The 23,303-nt window shown below is 41.6% G+C and overlaps 1 protein-coding gene across 6 annotated transcripts in view; it reads left to right on the forward strand.

The window, feature by feature from the left end:
* AIDA (axin interactor, dorsalization associated) overlaps positions 1-22,589 on the forward strand; it is a 42,459-nt gene extending 19,870 nt beyond the window's left edge. For 4 of the 6 annotated variants that reach the window (XM_003410948.4, XM_023549373.2, XM_023549375.2 and 1 more), the window contains 6 exons: positions 2,904-2,967; positions 4,844-4,950; positions 14,831-14,953; positions 16,686-16,808; positions 20,469-20,586; positions 20,741-22,589. In XM_003410948.4, the coding sequence (XP_003410996.1) occupies positions 2,904-2,967; positions 4,844-4,950; positions 14,831-14,953; positions 16,686-16,808; positions 20,469-20,586; positions 20,741-20,837 (632 nt within the window). In that variant the 3' untranslated portion in view covers positions 20,838-22,589. The remainder of the gene's footprint in view (positions 1-2,903; positions 2,968-4,843; positions 4,951-14,830; positions 14,954-16,685; positions 16,809-20,468; positions 20,587-20,740) is intronic. The other 2 variants (XM_023549372.2, XM_064276881.1) reach the window with 2 other exon arrangements.
* Positions 22,590-23,303: the final 714 nt, after the last annotated feature.

Genomic DNA, 23,303 nt, shown 5'->3' on the forward strand with positions numbered 1-23,303 from the left:
TTTTCAAGTGATTTTAATTTAATACTGCTTTTTGAAGGAATGTAAATGTGTGGTTTTTAGAGTGTGAGCTTCAGGAGGTGGTAGGTCCATGCTCTGTGACAGCAGGCTGGCAATGTGGAATTTTACTAACAGAGTGCATCAGAGGTTGGTCCTGAGTGTGTGAGCTCTCCTGAATTAACCAGTTACCAACCCATGATTTGCTCATGATAATACCTTCTACAAAATGATCAACTTGCTTCTCCTCTTGTCTAAACCACTCCTAAAGTCTCTTTAGAAGCATCACTGAATCTCCTAAGTCACTAGTATTGGTGGAAGGAAAACCCTATGTAAAGTTTATGGTAGGACCCTGTTCCAAAAAGACAGGAGAAACTGTTATATCCGTATTGGTGAAAATGAAAACTTCCAGCTGCAGGAAGTGGGAGAGGATTTGTTTTTTTTTTTTCCTTCTAAATTTCCACAATACGTTAAATATCTGATATGCTCTGTACTTATAAATGCAAACTAATGAGAGGATGCTATGTCAAGACAAACGTTTCCTTTTCAAAGCATTGATACTGAAGAAAGAAAATACTGTTTTATTCTCGCATTACAATAAAATGTGATATTCTTACTGATACAGCTTTAAACTTTTTTATTGATGCTATTTTACACATATTTTATGAGTTGGTTTCCCGTTTTTCTTATTATCAAGAGTATCTGTGCTGTTGTTGCTGGTATAGAGGATAATGGTCTCTTATTTTTTTGTCACCCACCCCCGCCTCAGTACCTAGCACAATACTATGGAACTGACTAGTTGATATTTATTGAGTTTAATTAATAGTTGACTCACAGTGAACCATCATGAGCCACATCTAGAAGGGATATTCTTATAATTTAAAAAGCTGTGCTTCTTAGTGAGATCTGAAAATTCTAAGATTCTAGTCAGCTAGAGAGGGAAAACTGTGGAGGGGCTGAGTTACCGTATAATAACTCAGGCTTGTGTTTGTATGAGAATTTAACTTTTCCCATGCCTTTTCATATGCCTTTCTTAATTCTCTCATGAGTCTGTGGAGGAAGTGGTTTTCCCAGTTTAGAATTGGAGAAACTGAGATTCGGAGTAGCTATGTGAATGCTCAAGCCATATGGCATAATTGTAAGGCAAGGATTTGATTTCATACCTTCTAACTTGCGTCTTCTGCCACTTCCTCCTTGCTTATCAGATGTCAGCTTTTCTGTTCCTTGAACAAGCTAAACTAGTCCCTGCTCCAGAGCTTTTGTTGTTGGTCTAGTCTATTCTCTAATACCGGAAAAGCCCTTGTCCCCCCAGCTCCTTGTGGATGGTTCCTCTCATCCTTGGTTTTGGCTCAGATGTCTTCTAACAATTGAGTTTGGAAAGGCTTTCTTTGTCCACCATAGCTAAAGTTCTCCTAGTCCACTTACATAATCGCTCTGTTTGTACCCTTAAACACTAAGCGTGATCTTCCATTATCTTGTTGGCTTATTTATTGTCTGCCTTTTTTTTTTCTTGACTAGAGTCTAAATTCCATATATAAAGACAAGAACTCGTCTGTGTTGATCACTGCCGTGTCTTTATCACCCAAAACAGTGATGGGAGTATTATGGGCACTCAATGCCTGTTTGAAAAGAAGAAAGAAAGAGAAAGGAAGGGAGAGGGTGAGAGCTGGAAGGAGAGAGAGAAAAATAAGAGTGAATGGGAATTTAGACACAAGTCTGGACTTCTCTCTCATGGGAGGATTTGGTAGAAGTACATATAAGGAACCTGATAAATAAATATGGCTCCTATTGAAGCCAGTCATGTAATTGCAACCTACGCTCTTGGAATTTTCTCCTTTGGGATGCCAATATGTCATACCCGTTTTAATTCTAAACTACAGGACTCCAGAATTAGAGAAACTGAGTACGTTGAGTACAAAATCACGGGAGCCTTTGAATTGTCCAGTTAACGCTGTTAGTTCACAATGATATAATTGCAGGTAAAGTTACTGGGAACCTATAAGCCAGAAATGAAGCATTTAATTACATACTTACAGTACCTCTCTAGAGGTAGCCAGAGCTGGAGAACATCTTTCTTTAGGAGCAGATGCCTGAATAAAATTATTGAAATATTTATCGACAACAACTAGAATATGGGAGGTGTTACCATGTTTAAAGACTTCTCTTGAGGATAAACCCATCTTTGTGTGTGTATACATTTTATAATAAAACTTTGTGTGTGTGTGTGTATCTGTAGACTCAAACATAAAACCTTCCGGTTAATAGCTGAGCACGTTGTGTCTCCCAGAGATACCTCAGAAGAAAGGACTGTCAATCAAGTTCTAAAAAGTCAGCCACTGAAAATCCTGTGGAGCACAGTTCTACTCTGACACACTTGGGGTTGCCGTGAGACAGAGTCGGCTCCACGGCAACTTTTTTTTTTTTAATACGTTTTTTCAGAAAAGGAACCTGAGAATTAAAACCTTGCTACTGCAAACTTTACCGGTTAGGTGGGATTGGGAAATCCACTTAGGACATAGGATCAGATGTGAATGTGTTATTAAACTACTCCAGGGAGGAGGTATTCACCTTCTCTGGGTGTCTTGTGTCTCACCTAGGCCCCTGTACACAGGAGAATTATTTTGGGGTTCAGTTTCCATGAGGGCTCTGAGACTCTAAAACTTCAGCTCTCCTTGGAGATCTGAGAGTACTCCAAATTTACTGCTACCTGGAGCATACTATGAACATTTACTTTTTGCTGAGACCTGCAGTGGACAAATGCATTGTGGTTCTGCAATGACGGTAAGGTTGGGAATTTAAAAACATGAACATGCATGGTGAAATTGATTAAAAATTAGTCATTTTAAGATCAAATTTTTGGTTCTGATTAATGGAAGAATTCATATTTCTTTTTCTCTATTTTATTCTAGTTCTAAAGAATATTCTTACATATAATAAAGAATTTCCTTTTGATGTTCAGCCTGTCCCATTAAGGTAAAATAAATAACCACCCAGATGTGTCCTCTTACTTTATCCTCCTACTTTATTCCATTTTGCAGATATTTCTGTTTTGTTGTTGCTGTCTTTTTAAACACCATTGGACATCTTACCTGGGCAACGAGTAACCGTGAGGTCTCATGAGTATATGTAGTTTTTTTTTTCCTTTATATCAGTAGAGTCCATTTTTAATACTTTTATCACACAGATTTGTATGCATAAACAGTACATAGTGTTTCTCTGTGTTTTCGATTTTTAGATTAACTGGGGACGTAATATACTTATAGTTCTGCAGTTCACCTCTTTTCTCTCCACATTGTGCTTCCCGGAACTATTCACGTTAATATATACACTTACAGATTTTCTCTTCTTTTCCGTTTCACTTTTCCTTCGTTGTGTCTCTACCACTCTGTCTTATTTACGCTATCTATAATAGACCTTGGTGTCTGATAGTGCCCATCCTCCCTCTTGGTCCTTCAGCACTGCCTTTTTTGGCTCTTCATGTTTCCTCATGTTTTAGAGTTAGTCCAGCTAAAACTGCCGAGATTTTTATTTGAGTTGTGTTGATGCTGTAATTTAGGGAAAACTAACACGTCTATAGTATTGAGCCTTCCAATCACACATCTTTTGTTAGATTTACTCCTAGATATTTGATGATTTTTCTTCATGCTGTTGTAAATGGTGTGTTTTAATTGGAACAAATGAAACTCTTAATTGGTTTATATTGACCTTGAATTCAAAGACCTTGCTAAATTCATTTATGAATTCTAGTAGTTTTGTCTATAGCTTGTTTCAGAATGTCTGTGTATGCGAATATGTCATCTGCAATAAACACTTTTTTTTTTTCTCATTTCAAATCCTTATGCCTCCTTTTTTTTCTTGCCTCGTTTCTGTTCTCAGACATACAGCATATTGTTGAATAGATGTGGTGGAAGTCATCTTTGTCTCATTCTCGGTTTAAGGGATTACATTTCAATGACTTACTGTTAAATATGATGTTTGCTGTAGGTTTTTTGTGAATATTCTTCCAGACGAAGGAAATTCCCTTTTATTCCTAGTTTACTAAGAGGGTTTATCATGAATTGGTGTTAAATTTTGTCAAATATTCTTGAATCTATGATCTTGATCTAATCATTTTCTCTCTTTTTTTTTCCTGTTAATATGGTGAATTACAGTGATCAATTTTTTTTCCTTAATTTTGTTTTTGGTGAAGATACACACAGCAAAACCCACTCCCATTCCACAGTTTCCAGACATAATGATCAGTGACATTGGTTACATTCTTCACATGGTGTCAACATTCTTAACTATTTCTGTTCTAGTTGTTTACTTAATCTCCCCACCCTCAACCCTGTCATCTGTGCTTTACAGTAGCTGTAGACCCTATGGTCTTATATAATTTTTTTTTTTTTTTTTAAAGTAACACCATACTCAAGGGTGGCAGTCTTTACTCTCTGAGCTAAACTGTTACTTAGTTTAAAAGTTGACTTCAAGGGATAGTTTCAATTCAGTGTTTGAAGGGCAACTCAGGCTATATAGTCTTGGGGACTCCTCTAGCCCTAGCTGGTCCAGTATGTCTGGATTCTTTAAGAATATGAAGTTCTGTTCCATTTTTTCTCCCTTTTTATCAAGATTTCTCTATTATGTTCTTGATCAGAACGTTTGGTAGTGGTAGCCGGGCATCACCTAGTTCTTCTGGTCTCACACAGAGGAGTCAGTGGTTCATGTAGACAGTTAGTCCTGTAATCCAGTTCTTTCTCTGACTCTTGGGTTTCCTTCTTCCTCTTTTGTTCCAGATGGATAAAGACCAATGGTCATATCTTAGATGAGTACATGTAGTTTAGTAGCTCACTGTTTTTCTTTTTTCATGTAGAAGAATTTTAGCACCTGGTGAAGAAGAAAATTTGGAATTTGAAGAAGATGAAGAAGAGGGTGGTGCTGGAGCAGGGTCTCCTGATTCTTTTCCTGCTAGAGTTCCTGGTGGGTATCACTTACTGAAAATACACATGACTGAATCCAGGGGTGCATGGGAACTTATCTTGGTACTTGCTAGTGGGGGTAAAGCCTCTCCACAGACTTTGCCAATCATACGCAGATTTCCACAGCCCTGTTATTAGCAGTAGCTATTTTATAAATATGGTCCGAAAGTGTTTGTCTGTGTCAGAGGGTCCCCAGCACCACTCCCAGGCTTGGTGATTCCCAAGGAGCATTCACAGGACTCAGCACATAGCTGTGTTTAGAGCTATGATTTATTACTGAGAAAGGATACAGAACAACATCAGCAAAGAGAAAAGGCACATGGGGTGAGGTCCAGAGGAGACCGAGTGCAAGCTTCTAAGATCCTCCCCAGTGGAGTCACACAGGATGTGCCCAATTCTTCCGGCAAGTTGGGACAACACGCCGGAAGGGTGTTTATGGGGAAGCTCGTTAGAGACGCAGTGCTGGGGTTTTTGTTGGGGCTTGGTCACATAGGATCAGGAGCCCTGGTGGCGCAATGGTTAAGTGCTCAACAGCTAACCAAAAGGTTAGTGGTTTGGACCCACTGGACACTCTGAGGGAGAAAGATATGGCAGTCTGCTTCCTAAAGACTTACAGCCTTGGAAGTAGACTCTTCCTGTAGCGTTGCTGTGAGTCGGAATTGACTCGACAGCAGTGGGTTTAGTCTGGGGTTTTTTTGGTCACATAGGTAGCCTCTGCCTAGCACCTACCAAATTCAAGATCCCCAGAAGGAAAGCAGGTGCCCAGCATAAACCATATTATTTGCACAAACCGTTTAGGCACAGTGAGCCATTCTCATCAGGGAATGGTGAGAATCCTTCAAGATCCTAGATCCCAGATGCCAGTCAGCCTTCCTGGGGAGAGCAGTCTCAGGCCTGCTGTGTTAACTCTTCCCGGCACACTGTCATAAGTACTTCTTAACTGATCAAATTGTGGTGATTAAAACTGGACCCAGGGAGGAAGTGCCTTTCTTCTCCCTTCTCGTGCAGAGAATGTAGGGGAAGCCTTTTTAAGTGACAGGAGATCTCGCTGATGCCCTTCCTTCCCCGTGAACAACCTAGGCAGGTGCCCTGGGTAGATTTGTGGCCTCTCCCAACCACTGCTCTACTCTGTCTTCCGTTCTTGTATAGTGCACGGTTTTTACTTCTGGTAAACTAGTGCACTTTAGGAAGTATAGCAATATGTTGTGATATTGTGATACATTCTGTAATAGAAGCCTTGCACTACAGTGGGATAAAATTTATGTGTAATCCATATTGTTTTCCTGGTAATAAGAGTAAAAATAACATTGCAGTATTTTTAATACTGCTTAGGAGAAGAGGGGAGCCCTGGTGGTGCAGTGTTTAAGAGCTCGGCTGCTAACCAAAAGGTCGGCACTTCGAATCTACCAGCTGCTCCTTGGAAACCCTATAGGGCAATCCACTCTGTTCTGTAGAGTCGCTGTAGCGTCACTATGAGTTGGAATTGCCTTGACAGCAATGGATCTCTTTTAGGGGAAGAGGCATTATGGAATGAGAAAAACATAGGCTTGGACCAATAGATAACCTGGCCTTGATTTGAGGCTCTGTCAGTCATTAGTTGGGTGACTTACTTTGCACCTGTTTCTTAAATCAGTCTTAAATTCTTTTTTTTTTTTTTAATATATGCAGTGGGATAATAGTAGTGACAACCTCGTAAGGTTACTGTGAAGAAGAAACAAGATACAACATGTAAAGGTACCAGTTAGCATGGTACATGTCACATGCTAAATATTAGTGGCATTTGTTACTCCCATCATCACCACCATCTTTAAATGGGGATAATAATACCTGCAGTATAAGATTTTTGGAGAAATTACAGGCACTCTAGATGGTGCTGTTAGTGTTAATAATATTTCTTTGGTACAAAGGCATCATTTGTAATTTGCTTTATAAAGAGGAAGCTGTTTTCCTTGCTGATGGTGCAGGTGTAGGAAGTTTCTAGATTGCTGAGATGTTGAGGTGAGTTACCTTGCTGTTTCACTGACTGTAATTTTTATTTCATTTTCGAATCACATATTATGATTGAGGTAGCTTTAAGCTCTGTAAATTTCTGTCTGATTTGTTTGATCCCTTGCTGTACTTCTGTAGCAGATAAGGTTCTTGAAGCAGATGGTGTAAAACCATGAAACGGACAGAAAAAGGTCTTCATGGGAGTTCAGGCTGCTGACCTGAAAACAAACTAATACCGTAAATTAACCCGTCTTCTGTGCAAGATTCAGCCCAAATTCAATAGATCTTGGTATTCTGATACAGCGCCGTGATCTTTCAACAGTACAGAAAGTTTACGGAACTTCTTTTTCCTAAAAGTAAGAAAGAGTACGTGTAATTCAGTTAGCTGTATTTGGTTTTGGATCATACTGTCTCGTGCCTGTAAGGGTCGTTAAAAAATAACTTGTAGAATCATATTCGTTGAAATAGCCAGATGACATTTACCTTTTGACTGAATTACGAAATGGAGATTTTTCTTCTTCTTGTTGCTCTGAGGGAACCCGAGACCTCGGTGATGACCGGGCTGTGTCTGCGTTTTGGCGGCAGGGTGGTTCTAAAAGTTATTTTGGCTTTTTTTAAGTTAGGTTTATTGAGGTATCATTTTCATACATAAAATTCATCCTGTTCAATGTGCAGTTTTACGAGCTTTGACAAGTGCGTACAGTTGTGTAACTGCTGTCACAGGTGAGCGAGTGAGGTGTGAGCTGTGGATGTGGGCGCAGGATGACCCAGGATGATCCTTCCTGTTCAAATTGAAAACGACTTTTAGCCAACCTTTCTTGGGAAAAAAAAAGAAAGAGTAGTTAAGCTTATTTATTTTTCTTGGTATTAATCTCTGTCTTCCCTTTTCAAAATACTAAGAACTCATAAGGCAAACAAAATAAATTTGTGTTAAATAACTGGCATAAGCCAAAATGGAATTTAATTTTTCTAAACGCAGAGTAGGGTTGTCACAGTTTTTACAAAAGATATAATCATTGGTAAATGTTATAGATTGAATTGTGTCCCCCCAAAATGTGTGTCAACTTGGCTAGGCCATGATTTTCAGTGTCATGTGGTTGTCCTCCATTCCGTGATCAGATGTAATTATCCTCTGTGTTATAAATCCTAACCTCTGTGATGTTACTGAGGCAGGATTAGAGGCAGTTATGTTAATGAGGCAGTACGCAATCTATAGGATTAGGTTGTATCTTGAGTCAGTCTCTTTGGAGATATAAAAGAGAGAAGCAAGCAGAGAGAAAGGGACCTCCTACCACCAAGAAAGAAAAGCTGGGAGCAGAGTGCATCCTTTGGACCTGGGGTGTCTGTGCTGAGAAACTCCTAGAGCCAGGGGAAGATTGATGACAAGGACCTTCCCCCAGAGCCGACAGAGAGAGAAAACCGTCCCCTGGAGCTGGCGCCTTGAATTCGAACTTCTAACCAAGACAATGAGAAAATAAATTTCTGTTTATTAAAGCCATCCACCTGTCATATTTCTGCTAGAGCAGCACTAGATACCTGAGAAAATAATCTTCAGAGAAGGCATTGCCTCTGTAACATTCTGATCTAGGAGGTAATGTAGTACTGTTTTGAAACAAAGACCCCCATGCCGTTTCCTGCTTTGAACCAAAAAGAAAAAATCTTCCTTTTATTGTGATGTGTAATGTAAGCAACAGTGATTTTTTTCCAAAAGCAAAAATAATAGGTTGAAAAATGTCTTCTGTATTTGAGAACAGGGTCTTGAAGGACTTCACTGACCTCATTTTCTCTGTAACGCCTGTTTTCTTCCATGGTCTTAGCAGACTCGTCCCAGGGGTGGGTGGTCCATTCATAGCATGGTTATCATAATCGCTATTGTCCATGGTGCCTTTGTGCACTCATGGAAACTGATTCAGTGTGAGGAGAATCCGGCTCTAGGCTGGAATCTTCACTGTGGCCAGCTTCCTCTGGGAACAGAGAAGTTGTAGGTGAGAGACAAAGGGCCACAGGTGTTCCTCCATTCTGTACAGTTGTGGGAGGGAGGGCGGTACTGATTACGCAGCAGTGTGTGGCCCTCGGGGCAGGCGCAGCGGCTGGGCGGGTCCTCTGGGGGCTCAGATGCTCAATGTGGCTAAGGCTTCCCTTGCGCAACCTTCTTGTCCTCCCAGGGTGGCAGCGGTGGTAACATAGTCAGCGGAGAGCCTGTGTGTTGTTAGGTCAGACACTCACACAGTTTTAAAAACATTCTACATGAAGTTAAACCCACTGCCATTGGGTCAATTCTGACTCATAGTAGCCTTATAGGGCAGAATAGAACTGCCCCATAGGGTTTCCAAGGCTGTAAACCTTCATGGAAGCAGACTGCCACATCTTCTCCCGCAGAGTGACTGGTGGGTTTGAACCACCCGCCTATCTATTCACAGCCGAACACTTAACCACTGCGCCACCAGGGGTCCTTCAAATCCATTGATCTTTGTTTAATTAAGTTAACCATTTTTGCAGTATCATCCAGAACTTCTTTTCATCTCATCTGCAAGAGGTTGGAAGCAGCGCCTCTTGATGAAGAGAGTGGGGTGTTGTGACGGTGTCGGGGTTTTTCTGTTTTACGAGAGAGCAGAGCCTCTCACGAGACTACTCTGGAGGGCACCCTTGGCACAGATGCCGGCGCGGTTCCTCAGGGACAGGCTTTAGGTGTCCAGACGTGACAACAGGACACGAAATGTGTCTTGGCCTTTGCTCGTTCGGGGCCTTTGCAGTAGAGAAAGTTTACTTGATTTTTTACCATCCTTTCTAGATCTTAGAAAGTGCTGTAGTATGCCGCTTATTGAAAGTCTGTAGACTCAGCATGGAGAGAGAAGCTGTTTTTAGTTTCTCACAGATCCTCTTTGGCATCATGTGAAGTGGCATCAGTATGTCAACTTATTGGACTGTTCAAGAGTGGAACCTAAAAAAAAAAGGCACAAGAAGAATAAAGTAAAAATTAATGAAGTTGGGTGGAAACGGAGAGTTGAAGAGGGAGGGAAAGGAATGGGACATTTTGAAGTGTAAGTTTTTATATCGTTTTGGATTTCAAACCATATTACACATATTCAAAACAAAAATTAAAGGTGAGGGGGGAATAATCTACTGTGTGATACAAACAGAAACAAACTTTATCGCATTGAAAACATAAAGACTTAAAGATTAAAAGAAAGTTTTAATCCAAATAGTTTTTGAATACTTCGTACACCCTTAATGGGATATATTCTATTGATAAAAACAACCACATAAATTTGAATTTTATTTAGTAAGTTTGTGGTTTGTAGTTGTATTGCTATAGCGAGTTTGAAACTGTTCTGTGTATGTGGAAGGATTGAGCAAATAAATAAATACACTGATGTAATTGGGAAGCAAGGTCCTCAGTGTAGTAGAGGAGAGATATAAATACGGCACAGGTGAAAGACAGGAAAAGTTCTCTGCTGTTGAGTTAGAATAAGAGATAATCAGTAGTAGTTCAAGATTTTAAAAACATCTAGTCTGTTTAACAGTTTAGATGGTTAGATAGGTCTCTTCCCGAGATCTGCGCACTGGATGGAATCAGCAGCAAAGACGACCCTGTAGCAAGAATCATACAAAGTGCTCAGATATGACTTTCTAAATACTCTTCTCTACCAAAATGAATTAAGATTCCTTGCAAAATAGCTGATTCCAGGCCTAGCAGAGAGAAGGTACGTGGGAAGGCTCGAACCTGTTGTTGCTCTAGAGCATTAAGGTACATGGGAAGGCTCGAATCTGTTGTTGCTCTAGAGCGTTAAGGTACGTGGGAAGGCTCGAATCTGTTGTTGCTCTAGAGCGTTAAGGTACGTGGGAAGGCTCGAACCTGTTGTTGCTCTAGAGCGTTCAGGTACGTGGGAAGGCTCGAACCTGTTGTTGCTCTAGAGCGTTAAGGTACGTGGGAAGGCTCGAATCTGTTGTTGCTCTAGAGCGTTAAGGTACGTGGGAAGGCTCGAACCTGTTGTTGCTCTAGAGCGTTAAGGTACGTGGGAAGGCTCGAACCTGTTGTTGCTCTAGAGCGTTAAGGTACATGGGAAGGCTCAAATCTGTTGTTGCTCTAGAGCGTTAAGGTACGTGGGAAGGCTCGAACTTGTTGCTCTAGAGCGTTAAGGTACGTGGGAAGGCTCGAATCTGTTGTTGCTCTAGAGCGTTAAGGTACATGGGAAGGCTCGAACCTGTTGTTGCTCTAGAGCGTTAAGGTAGATGGGAAGGCTCGAATCTGTTGTTGCTCTAGAGCGTTAAGGTACATGGGAAGGTTCAAATCTGTTGTTGCTCTAGAGCGTTAAGGTACGTGGGAAGGCTCGAACTTGTTGCTCTAGAGCGTTAAGGTACGTGGGAAGGCTCGAATCTGTTGTTGCTCTAGAGCGTTAAGGTACATGGGAAGGCTCGAACCTGTTGTTGCTCTAGAGCGTTAAGGTAGATGGGAAGGCTCGAATCTGTTGTTGCTCTAGAGCGTTAAGGTACATGGGAAGGCTCAAATCTGTTGTTGCTCTAGAGCGTTAAGGTACGTGGGAAGGCTCGAACTTGTTGCTCTAGAGCGTTAAGGTACGTGGGAAGGCTCGAATCTGTTGTTGCTCTAGAGCGTTAAGGTACATGGGAAGGCTCGAACCTGTTGTTGCTCTAGAGCGTTAAGGTAGATGGGAAGGCTCGAATCTGTTGTTGCTCTAGAGCGTTAAGGTACGTGGGAAGGCTCGAACTTGTTGCTCTAGAGCGTTAAGGTACGTGGGAAGGCTCGATCCTGTTGTTGCTCTAGAGCGTTAAGGTACATGGGAAGGCTCGAACCTGTTGTTGCTCTAGAGCGTTAAGATACGTGGGAAGGCTCGAACTTGTTGCTCTAGAGCGTTAAGGTACGTGGGAAGGCTCGAACTTGTTGCTCTAGAGCGTTAAGGTACGTGGGAAGGCTCGATCCTGTTGTTGCTCTAGAGCGTTAAGATACGTGGGAAGGCTCGAACCTGTTGTTGCTCTAGAGCGTTAAGGTACGTGGGAAGGCTCGAACTTGTTGCTCTAGAGCGTTAAGGTACGTGGGAAGGCTCGATCCTGTTGTTGCTCTAGAGCGTTAAGGTACATGGGAAGGCTCGAACCTGTTGTTGCTCTAGAGCTTTAAGGTACGTGGGAAGGCTCGAACTTGTTGCTCTAGAGCGTTAAGGTACGTGGGAAGGCTCGAACCTGTTGTTGCTCTAGAGCGTTAAGATACGTGGGAAGGCTCGAACCTGTTGTTGCTCTAGAGCGTTAAGGTACGTGGGAAGGCTCGAACTTGTTGCTCTAGAGCGTTAAGGTACGTGGGAAGGCTCGATCCTGTTGTTGCTCTAGAGCGTTAAGGTACATGGGAAGGCTCGAACCTGTTGTTGCTCTAGAGCGTTAAGATACATGGGAAGGCTCGAACTTGTTGCTCTAGACCGTTAAGGTACGTGGGAAGGCTCGAATCTGTTGTTGCTCTAGAGTGTTAAGGTACGTGGGAAGGCTCGAACTTGTTGCTCTAGAGCGTTAAGGTACGTGGGAAGGCTCGATCCTGTTGTTGCTCTAGAGCATTAAGGTACATGGGAAGGCTCGAACCTGTTGTTGCTCTAGAGCGTTAAGGTACGTGGGAAGGCTCGAACTTGTTGCTCTAGAGCGTTAAGGTACGTGGGAAGGCTCGAATCTGTTGTTGCTCTAGAGCGTTAAGGTACGTGGGAAGGCTCGAACCTGTTGTTGCTCTAGAGCGTTAAGGTACGTGGGAAGGCTCGATCCTGTTGTTGCTCTAGAGCGTTAAGGTACGTGGGAAGGCTCGAACCTGTTGCTCTAGAGTGTTAAGGTACATGGGAAGGCTCGAACCTGTTGTTGCTCTAGAGAGTTAAGGTGCATGGGAAGCCTTGAACCTGTTGTTGCTCTAGAGCGTTAAGGTACGTGGGAAGGCTCGAACCTGTTGTTGCTCTAGAGCGTTAAGGAAGTGCTCAGAAATGTTGGGGATGTGATAAAAGGACACAGGAACGAGCTTTGAATGTGCCATGTTGATTTTCTGTTTTTATACTCCTGACTTTTCATCAGCTAAAAATTTTCTTTCATCAAGTATTGCTGATTGAGACTCTTGGATTTCTATGATGAGGGAAAACAGAGAGAATGGGAAATTGAAACTCACAGATGTTGTCTTCAACTGCTTAAAAATGGAGTTCAGACTCTGTGTCCAGAGAGCCTCTTAACCAAATCCTGCACACAAATGAAGCAGAGCAAAAACTTTGATTTCAAGCCTTATCTCTACTTCCAGTACTACTAATTTTCCAAAACAGCTTCTTAAGCTTTCTTTTGGGAATGGACCTCTTTGAGAATCTGATAACAGTATGAACCTTTCTCCAGAAAAATTCAGATGAATAGATGTACCCAAATTTTCAGTATAATTTTAGGGGTGTTTCTTAACTTTCTGAAGCTCATCCCATAGAGTCCAGTGAAAAGCCCCTGTTCTAGAGCTGCCTTCATTTGTAAAAGTCAGTCAAAAGGAGACAGTGGAAAAGGTCTTAGATCCTGTTCCTGTGTAGAATAGTCACCCCTGGCCCACTGAGTTCTCTTAATGCAACAGGGTACTGACACCTCCCATCTTTCCAATCCCTGCATTTCCTGTGTTCTCATATTTTTTAAAATTAGGAAGTAAGATTTTAACACATTTTTTTACCACATTATTTTTTACAGCTTTATTGAGATACAATTTCCCTATCATAAAATTCACCCATCTTAAGTGCACAGTTCAGTAAATTCATGGAGTTGTTCAGCCATCACCAAAATCCAATTTTAGAAAATATCACCATCACTCAAAAAGTCCCTTAAGCCTGTCTGCAGTCAAACTGTAACACGTTTTTGAATTGAGTATGTTGATTGATCCGTGTGCCTGAACTACTTCATCATTAAAAGTAGGGTAACACATCGCTGAACAGCAATTTGAAGAATGTTAGCCAGAGTCCCTTGTAAATGTTAGGTTCTGTAGTTGGAGGTGCGACATGCTTACTGAACTAAAATGGAATAAATCAACTGTCTGCTTGCATCTGTCTCCAAAGATGACTTGAAAAAAAAAATGAACAAACGGCAGCTAATTTCTTCCTTCTTATCTTTTCCTCAGTGGAGGAATGCTCTCTGATGGTTCCAGGTGGTTTTTAGTTTGAAAAAGATTATGGGTAACGATTCAAACACATACTTGTGCTTGTGGTTTTATGTAGCAGTCTCAGTAGTACTACCGCGGTTTTACACAGATAACGCGAGTTACACTTTTTTACCAACTGCACACAACCCCCTTGTGTATCATTTTCCTAAGCACGCTATGCATATTAAATGTGTGAGTGCACTATTTGTGAAAATACGATAATTTCTAGAATGAGATGAGGAAAAAATTGGGAAGTTAGATTGCAAATTTATTTAGTACGTAATTATTATATTATAAATTATTTCTTCCATCGATAGTAACTAAAGGAGTTTCTCACAGATTCTGGTATTAAATTTCTCAAACTTTAGGATAATATAAGAAATGTTTAAAAGCTTTTCCAGTGTTTGTTGTACCACTTGATATAGAGACTGTTATATGAGTATATTAAATGCGTTCTTAATTATGTGGCAGCCTATAATCGGGCTTCTTGGAGTGAGCTCATTTTTAATAAGCTTGAATTGGTAATTTCTGCTTTTGGTGTTGAATAGAAGGTTTGGAAGGACATATTTATCTTGTGTATAATTAAACATTTGTCCGAAAAGGTAATGTCAAATGTGTGGGAGCCTTGGAAACCAAAATAATACCTGGCTACTTATGAAGTCATTTGAAAGCAAGGCCGCGTCTTCTCTGTTTGTTGAAGTATTTACTCTGGAATTATTGGTGGGGCTGGTTCTTACTGCTGTCTCTCTGTTGCCAGGTACTTTGTTACCACGGTTGCCGTCAGAACCAGGAATGACATTACTCACAATCAGGATTGAGAAAATTGGTCTGAAAGATGCTGGGCAGTGCATCGACCCCTACATCACAGTTAGTGTAAAGGGTAAATAACTGCGTCTGCATTGGCTTTCTCTCAGGAATTTTATTGTGTTGCTTCTCTTTTGGGACACTTTTTTTTTGGTCTTATCTGTAACAGCTCATTTTAATTCACTTCTACAATGAGGCAGAATACCTGGGAAGAGATCACCACTCCTTCCCTGAGCATTTCAGAGAGATTTGTGAAAAATGTTTTCTTGGTTAGAACTTATACTCCCTTTTGCTTTTGCTCACTAGACATACACAGTCTTTAACAGCAGAAGCTACATACTTCAGGAAGCAGGTTAACAAAATGTCCTGATGTGTGGTTTTCTTTACAAACCAGTGTCCTCCTGTTTTCCCAGCCCTGCTCCTTCAGGCCTTCCTTCCTGTCCTAAAGAGTTTCACGCAGAGGGAGGTTCTGCAGAGGTGGTGGGAACTAGGCCTTCAAGGGTTCATCGGTGGAGGCAGGAGATTAGGGCACGTCACAAACACCCACATCTTGAGTGTAACCCTGTGAGACATGAAACGCATGAAGTATTTATCTGTAACTGTATTACCATAGTTATTCAATAGGATTAATATTAGGATTTGTATTTTCTCCTGTCCAGTGTGACAATCCAATTATTCCTTGGAAATAACTTTTTTAGTCAATTACTTGAGAAGAAAAGTAAGATGGTTGAGTTCTTTTCACCACGCGTTTTATACAGCACTTCATTTGTAGGGCAATTAACAGTCTTAAAAGTAACCAAGTGATTGAAGGTGACATTGTCCTACAGTTTTCCAGAAGTAATTGTACAACTGGTCCAAGTGGTTTACTTTATAGGTTGAGGCAAATCAGAGAAACACATGGGCTGAAATCAGATGGAAAGAACTTTTTTCATAGAAGTAAATTCAGACACATGGGTTCATTAGTAGCAAAGACAACACATGCTCAATTAAAAGAAAAAAGACTTAGTCTAACCTGTGGCCACCGAGTCAATTCCAACTCACTGCAACTCTATAGGGCAAAGGAGATCTGCCCCCATAGGATTTCCAAGTTAATGTTTATGGAAGCGGACTGCCACACCTTTCTCCCAGAGTGGCTGGTGGGTTTGTGTCTGCTCATACCAAATAGGAGTTTCTACTAGCTTGAAAATCCCCTCTCAGCTTTCTCCAGACCTCTTTAGGAAGCAACCCTGTCTTAGTCATCTAATACTGCTATAACAGAAATACCGTAAGTGGATGACTAACAAAGAAAAATTTATTCTCTCACAGTCTAATAGGCTAGAAGTCCAAATTCGGGGCGTCAGCTCCAGGAGATGGCTTTTTCTCTCTGTTGGCTCTGGAGGAAGGTCCTTGTCTTCTGTCCTCCCTTGGTCTGGGAGCATCTCAGCACAGGACACGCTCTGCTCCTGGCACTCCTTTCTTAGTAGTATGAGGTCCCCCACTCTCTGCTTGTTTCGCTTTCGTTTTATCTCTTGTAGGATAAAAAGTGGTGCAGGCCACACCCAGGGGAACTCCCTTTACCTTAGATCAGGGATGTGACCTTAGTAAGGGTGTTACAATCCCACACTAATCCTATGTAACATAAAATTACAATCACAAAATGGGGGACAACCACACAATACTGGGAATCATGGCCTAACCAAGTTGACACATATTTTGGGGGAACACAATTCAATCCATGACAAACCCTTTGCAGTTCTTTGCATTTTTAAAAAATGTTGCGTGTGTGTATTTAAATGCTCCTGAATGGAAACTTCTGTCTTTCTCTCTAGATCTGAACGGCATAGATTTAACTCCTGTGCAGGACACGCCTGTGGCTTCTAGAAAGGAAGATACGTATGTTCATTTTAACGTGGACATTGAGCTGCAGAAGCATGTTGAAAAATTAACCAAAGGTTTGTAATCTTAACCCCTTGGCTTCTGCGGGCAGAGTCCTCATCTCACCCACGTGTGTGTGCCTAGCGGCCTGAGCACAGTGGGTAACTGGCAGAAGGACGTGTGCCATAGTGTTTTATTGAGTTGAATGAAATATAAATTGAATACATTTTTCTGTAGGAGTGATGAATTTATCTAGTTTTATAATAAATGACGAGTACCTGGGCGTGCACACGGTTTAAGCACTCAACTACTAACTTAAAGGTTGGTAGTTTGAACCCACCCTGAGGTGCTGCAGAAGACAGGCCTGGTTATCTGCTTCTGAAAGGTCACAGTCTTGAAAATCCTATGGGCAGTTCTACTTTGCACACCTGAGGTCGCCATGAGTCGGAATCGACTTGACTGCAGCTAACATCGACAGCAACATAATAATAAGTGGCACCTTTACATAATAAAACGTTCTTAAATAGTAAAACGTAATGCTTTTCACAACAAAATAGAATGAAAATTTGCTTACACTAAAGAGTTAGATGAAGCAGGAGCTCCCTAAGGCCTCTTAGTAACTAAGTCTCTAATAGTTGGAAGAGCCAGCTTTTTTTCTAGTTGACTTTCTTGCGTAGAAAGATACCATAACTTACGGTCAGCTGACAGGAAAATGGGAAAGGATAAAAGCAAATTTTTAAAAAGGTGACTTCACATTTGCAGGTTAAACAGTTCTTAGGATGAAGGGCTCTCCTTGCCTGTTGCCACGTGGGAATGTCTGTGTCCTGAAAGGCAGACTTCAGAACCCCTTTGTCACCTGAGGTTCAGGTGCAGTTCCTGAAAAGTTCCAGTGCTGCAGGAAGCTCGTACAAGATGTCCAAGTGCCTTTTGAAACGATTGCCTCAGCCTCTAAAATTTCAGATTCTCCAGTCTGGCGCTGCCCCTCTCCCACCACTGAAAGACTTAGATTTCAGGGCTTCGGTTAGAACCCTAGTTCTCAGGCCAGAGCAGCGTCATTAGCATCCCCTGGAACCCTGGTAGGTGCAGAGGCCCCGTCCTTCCCCTCGTGCTGAATGGGACACTTTGGGCTCAGCAGTTGGTTTTAACAAGCCCGCCCGGTGGTTCTGATACACTCTAAAGTTTGAGAGTCACTGTGTTGGAAGAGGGGCCCTGTTGGGGTGATGGTTAAGAGCTACGGCTGCTAACCAAAACGTCAGCTGCTAACTGAAAGATCAGGAGTTGGAATCCACCAGTTGCTCCTTGGAAACCCTATGGGGAAGTTCCACTCTGACCTATAGGGTCGTTACGAGTCTGAATCGACTCAACGGCAGCGGGTTATGGGTGTCAGAAGAATTTGTAGATAGTAGGTGGTTAATGCAGCCCTGGTGGCACAGTTGTTAGGAGCTCGGCTGCTAACCAAAAGGTCGGCAGTTCGAATCCATCAGCTGCTCCTTGAAAGCCTGTGGGGCAGTTCTACTCTGCCCTATAGAGTCACCATGAGTCAGACTTGATGGCAATGGCTTTTTTTGGGTAGGTGCTTAAGAAACACTGTTGAAGGACTTTCAGTATGAAGTATGCCTCCTGAATAAAAACATCAGGAAAATAATTTTTTTGCTTGTTTAACTCCACTGCTTTGAAAAATGTTTCTGATGTGGCGGGGTGGGGGCGTGTTTCATGGGCTAACGGTTTCTATTTTATTGCTCTGTGTTCTTGATGACTTGATTCACGATATGCTAAAAGCAGAACTATATTTAGAGCTTGACTTTACTCATTCTCTCCAGCTTTGAATTTATTACTTATAGGTACTGTAGTTTTAACTGGTATCGATGCTAATGAACTTTTTCTCCATTTACAAGTGTTTCTGTTAATGCCTAGGCTATTCTCACTTTGTATTTTGTTCTTATATGCACAAAGCCATACGTGCCAAAGACGCAGGGAAGGTATTGTTCACTGATGATGCTGATGATTAATAAGAAATTTTTTTACCTCCTCAAAATGGTGGTAACACATCTGGATCTTAGCAGTGCTTTCCGGTGGGACTTTATTTCCACATTTGTTCAGACCTCAGTGGCAGTCAGGAGGAGGAGATAGTTCCCCTGGCTGAAGAGACTAAGAAATGTTATCTGCCATCTTAAAAATCTCCAAGACTGTGCCTGTGTTACTGCTGTGGGGGGTGAAGAGAAGCTGCCCTTTTGTGGATCTGGGAGGGTCCCACACCTAGGGAACCGAGGTCACCAGTAGCCTAACGATTGTAATGCTTTCATGTGTGTGGGGAGTAGATGGTTAAATACGCCTGTCTCTACCTCAGCCCCATCCTCTTGTCCCCCGAGCATCTTTTCCCCCTTGACAAATGAGGCACTCTCTTTGGACTCAAGTGCCAGGGCTGTGTACACGTTTCTAAATGCTTAACCTTGTAGTCCCTTGTGAGCTTTGTCATCAGGAAAGTATTAGATGCGCATTGGTGTTTTTAAAAGCCAAGGTACAGCACCACTCTGGTTGAGGCAGCATTAATAGGCAACTGTTAAGAGTGAAACCCGACTTCCTTCCCCCAGTCCCCGTGGCCTTTTTAGAAATTGTTTTTGGCTACATTCATGAGGCAATTTATTTCTCTGTTTTAAATCTTACCAACTGGACTTTGTGAAGATAACACTATCTACATTTTTCATTAACACTTGCTCATTGTGGGGGTGGGTTTTAGGCTTGCTCTTAAACCTTTGTCTTCCATGTTGTTGGGTGCTGTCGAGTGGATTTCAACTCACAGCAACCCTGTGTAGAACTGCCCCATAGGGTTTTCTATTTCTAGGCTGAGTCGGAATCGACTCTACAGCACACAACAATTTTTTTTAGAGGAGCAGATTGCCAGGTCTTTCTTCCTTAGAGTCTCTGGGTGGATTCAAACCATCAACCTTTTGGTTAGCAGCTGAGCATTTAACCATTATGCCACGAGGGCTCCCTTAGTGCTGTCTTTATGCTTATGCAATTTCGGGGACGGGGGGTTCGGGGGGAGACAGAGCTCTGAACACTGAAAAATTTATTAAAAATGAGAGCAGCAGGTGATATTATTGTTTGAATTCCAAAACACAAGATATTGAATTTTCTAGTTTTTATTTCAGGGGAGGAGAAACGATTCAAGTTTGAATTAAAAAACAAAACACCAAACCCATTGCCATCAAGTGGGTTCTGACTCATAGCAACTCTGTAGGTCAGAGTAGAACTACCCCATAGGGTTTCCAAAGCTATACATCTTTAGAGAAGTAGACTGCCACATCTTTCTCCTGTGGATCGGCTGGTAGTTTCGAACCACCAACCTTTGGGTTAGCAGCCAAGCGCTTTAGTCACTGCAGCTCCAGGGCTCCTATGAATTTTTTATAGGAAGACCTTTAAACGCCTCTTACACCTCATGTGTTTCATGGGTACTGTTAATACTTACCGGGTATCTTCTGCATTCTTTTTGTGGTAGTTAGGATTTTATATTCTTTGGTAGTTTGATTCTACCTGTGTAGATATGGTTTTTGGCTAAGCACCACAGTAAGTTATAGTCATATTATCAGAGAAACTAGGTTTGACACGGTTACTTTGTAAAATTAGGCCAGCTGTCCTTGTGCATATGCCTCCGGTTTTCAAAGAAAATTTATTAACACGCTGGAAAGGTACTGTCTGTGGCTCATGTGTGTTGTTTTGCCTTTTACATTCCTAAGGTGCAGCTATCTTCTTTGAATTTAAACACTACAAGCCTAAAAAAAGGTTTACCAGCACCAAGTGCTTTGCTTTCATGGAGATGGATGAAATTAAACCTGGGCCAATTGTAATAGAACTGTAAGTGATATACATAAAGAATTAGTATTAATGTAATGGTGACTAGTTTTTTTTAGGATGGCATTCCTCTTAGTTCCCCTTACCTAGTAGATAATTCTGGAATAGATCAATCATCAACGTAGTTCAAGCAATGGTCTTTCTATTGTGGTTACAGATACAAGAAACCCACTGACTTTAAAAGAAAGAAATTGCAGCTATTGACCAAGAAACCACTTTATCTTCATCTACATCAAACTTTGCACAAGGAGTGACCCTGACATGAATCGCCTGGAACTTGTGTGAATCTTACCACTCAGTAGAAACCAACATAGCTCCGTGTAGCACATTCACCCTTCAACCGGCTGGAAGCAAGCCGTGCCCATGCCAGTAGGCCAGAGCGAGTCGGTTCATGGCGCAGCTGTACCACAGAACTTCAAGTCCAGCACACCACTGACGTGTCAGGCTCCTTTGGATATGGGCTTACTGTAGATTCTGAAACATGTTTTTTACTTTTTTCTATCATTTGTGCAATTAATAGTCTATTTTCTGATTTACCACTATTCCTACCCTGCTTCCTGGAACAGCACTTACGGGTAGGACGTGCCCATCTCCAGACTTAACACAGCAATAAGAATGTGTAGGGTTTACACATCCGTTCACTTCCGCGCCAATACGCTCTTTTGGTTTTCGAGTTAACTTCAAACTTTGGGTCGAGGAACAAATTGGACCACTTATGCTGCCGAAGAAGGAAATTTATAGGCTGCTCCTCAGAGGTGGCTTCAGGTCACCCTGATGCTAGTTTTCCTGCTTAGTAGTAGTGTGCCTTGGCCAGATTGGGATCCCATGTGGGAGCGTGCCCCAAACTGTAGCAGTGATTTTTCCGGGTGACCAGGTTGTTGTTTTTGAAAAGTGAGCATAGTTTTAGTCATGTTGATCAGCAGTACACCATGTTGTTACTGTTCTTGATGATTCTAGGCTTCACGTCAGATCATCTCATAATAATTACACATTTTTATGAGTATTCAGCTGCCATGAGGTAGCTGACAGGTGGTCTGTAGTGTCTTCTAAATCATCGAAGCTAAGAATAATCGAGTCAGACGCTAATGAGATAGTGCTGGAATCATTGCTGTTTTTCTGACAACTGATTGTGAAACCTTAAAAACCTGCATACCTCTTCTTACAGTGATGAGTATGCAAATCTGGAAAGATACTTTTTTTTTTTTAATATAGGTAGATAGGACTGCCATTTATTTCCTATTTAGATATACTGACAGTCATTCATATGAAAATATGCAGGTCATTAGCTTATTATAATTTGACTATTTACATTATTTTTGACTTAATAGGGCATAAATGAAACTTTGATAGTACACAGAAGGTGGATATTTGATACACAGAACTCTGAGATTTGTGGTGGGCTTTCTGTGGGTTAGCAGTAGAACCCACGTATTTTAATATTCACTGTTCTAAATGAACAATGCCAGCATGAAGGGAATACGTGTCAGGACTTGGCCTGTTTTCCACTAGTGTAATCCTGCTCATACCATTCAATACGTTTGCTTTTTAATTTGAGTAACCACAGTACATCGTTTCAGCCCTTTCACTACTCCCAGGGATGTAGTCTTTAATCTCAGTTGTCTCTTAGGTCAGTTCTCTTCACTAGATAGATGGTAATAAAACTCTATGAGCCTGAAAGACTTCTCAGCCAAATTTAGTCTTGTCTGTCAGTTTAATTGGATTAATTCAAATTCTAAAATGATTCCATCCACAATAGGTCTAGGGGATGGAGAACCTGCCTTAATAAATTACTTCCTTATTCATTCAAGTCTTACGAGTTGTCAGATCCCCCGACTGTAAGCTCCTCAAGGGGCAAGAACCCATTTCCTCCATGTCATGTAAGTTTCTCAGGTGCGTGGCAGCACTCTGTTCCCTGTGGAGTACTCAGTCCCTTCTGTTGGATGTTGCTGACGAGACCTAAGAAATAATCCCTTAAAAAACCTACCATTAAAATGTAGCAAGACTGATAGACTGTTCGTTTTCTTTTCTCATAAACCATGAGACATGTGCATCAAAATAACTTACACGAACAAGCATCTGCTCTCCTTCACATGAGTATGGTTTATATGAACTACCCATGCCTTTCCTGAGTATTCAAGCAGCTTAAATTGAGCATTGTGTGACCAGCTTAGCTTTCATTCAGACTGGAATGAAGTGACAAAACGAGGGATTGTCTTAAAGCAGTTGACGGAGTCCTCCACGTCCCACAAATTATTCATATTTACTGTCCAGTGCAAAAAGTTGGCCACTGAACAATAACCTCAACTGTAGCAGAAATGCTTTCAGGATGAAACACTGCTGCTTCATAATGAGATGGTTTTAGCAGCAGAGCCCAGAGACACAGTTAGTTAGCTGGAGGCGGCTTCTGAAGCAGATTCAGCTTTTGAGATGGATCCATCGGGTTGAACTGAGGGAGGAGCCTTCACACGCAGCCTGTACGGTGGCGCCTTCCTCTGGGCTCTGCTGCGGAAGGGCTGCCAGCAGGTGGATATGCAAGAGGCAACTGCTCAGATGAGCTACATTGGAACTGCGCCACATTTTACTGAATTTTAAATGTAATGATATATAAACACCCAAAAAGGCAGTAGAGGAAAAGTAGAGTTTTGAATAAAAAAGATGTAATTTCCTTCTTCTATTTAACTGTCTTCCTACTTGGTGTAATCTATATATAAGTGCTATTT

The sequence above is a fragment of the Loxodonta africana genome, chromosome 25, assembly GCF_030014295.1.
Source record: "Loxodonta africana isolate mLoxAfr1 chromosome 25, mLoxAfr1.hap2, whole genome shotgun sequence".
Taxonomy (NCBI): Eukaryota; Metazoa; Chordata; class Mammalia; order Proboscidea; family Elephantidae; genus Loxodonta; species Loxodonta africana.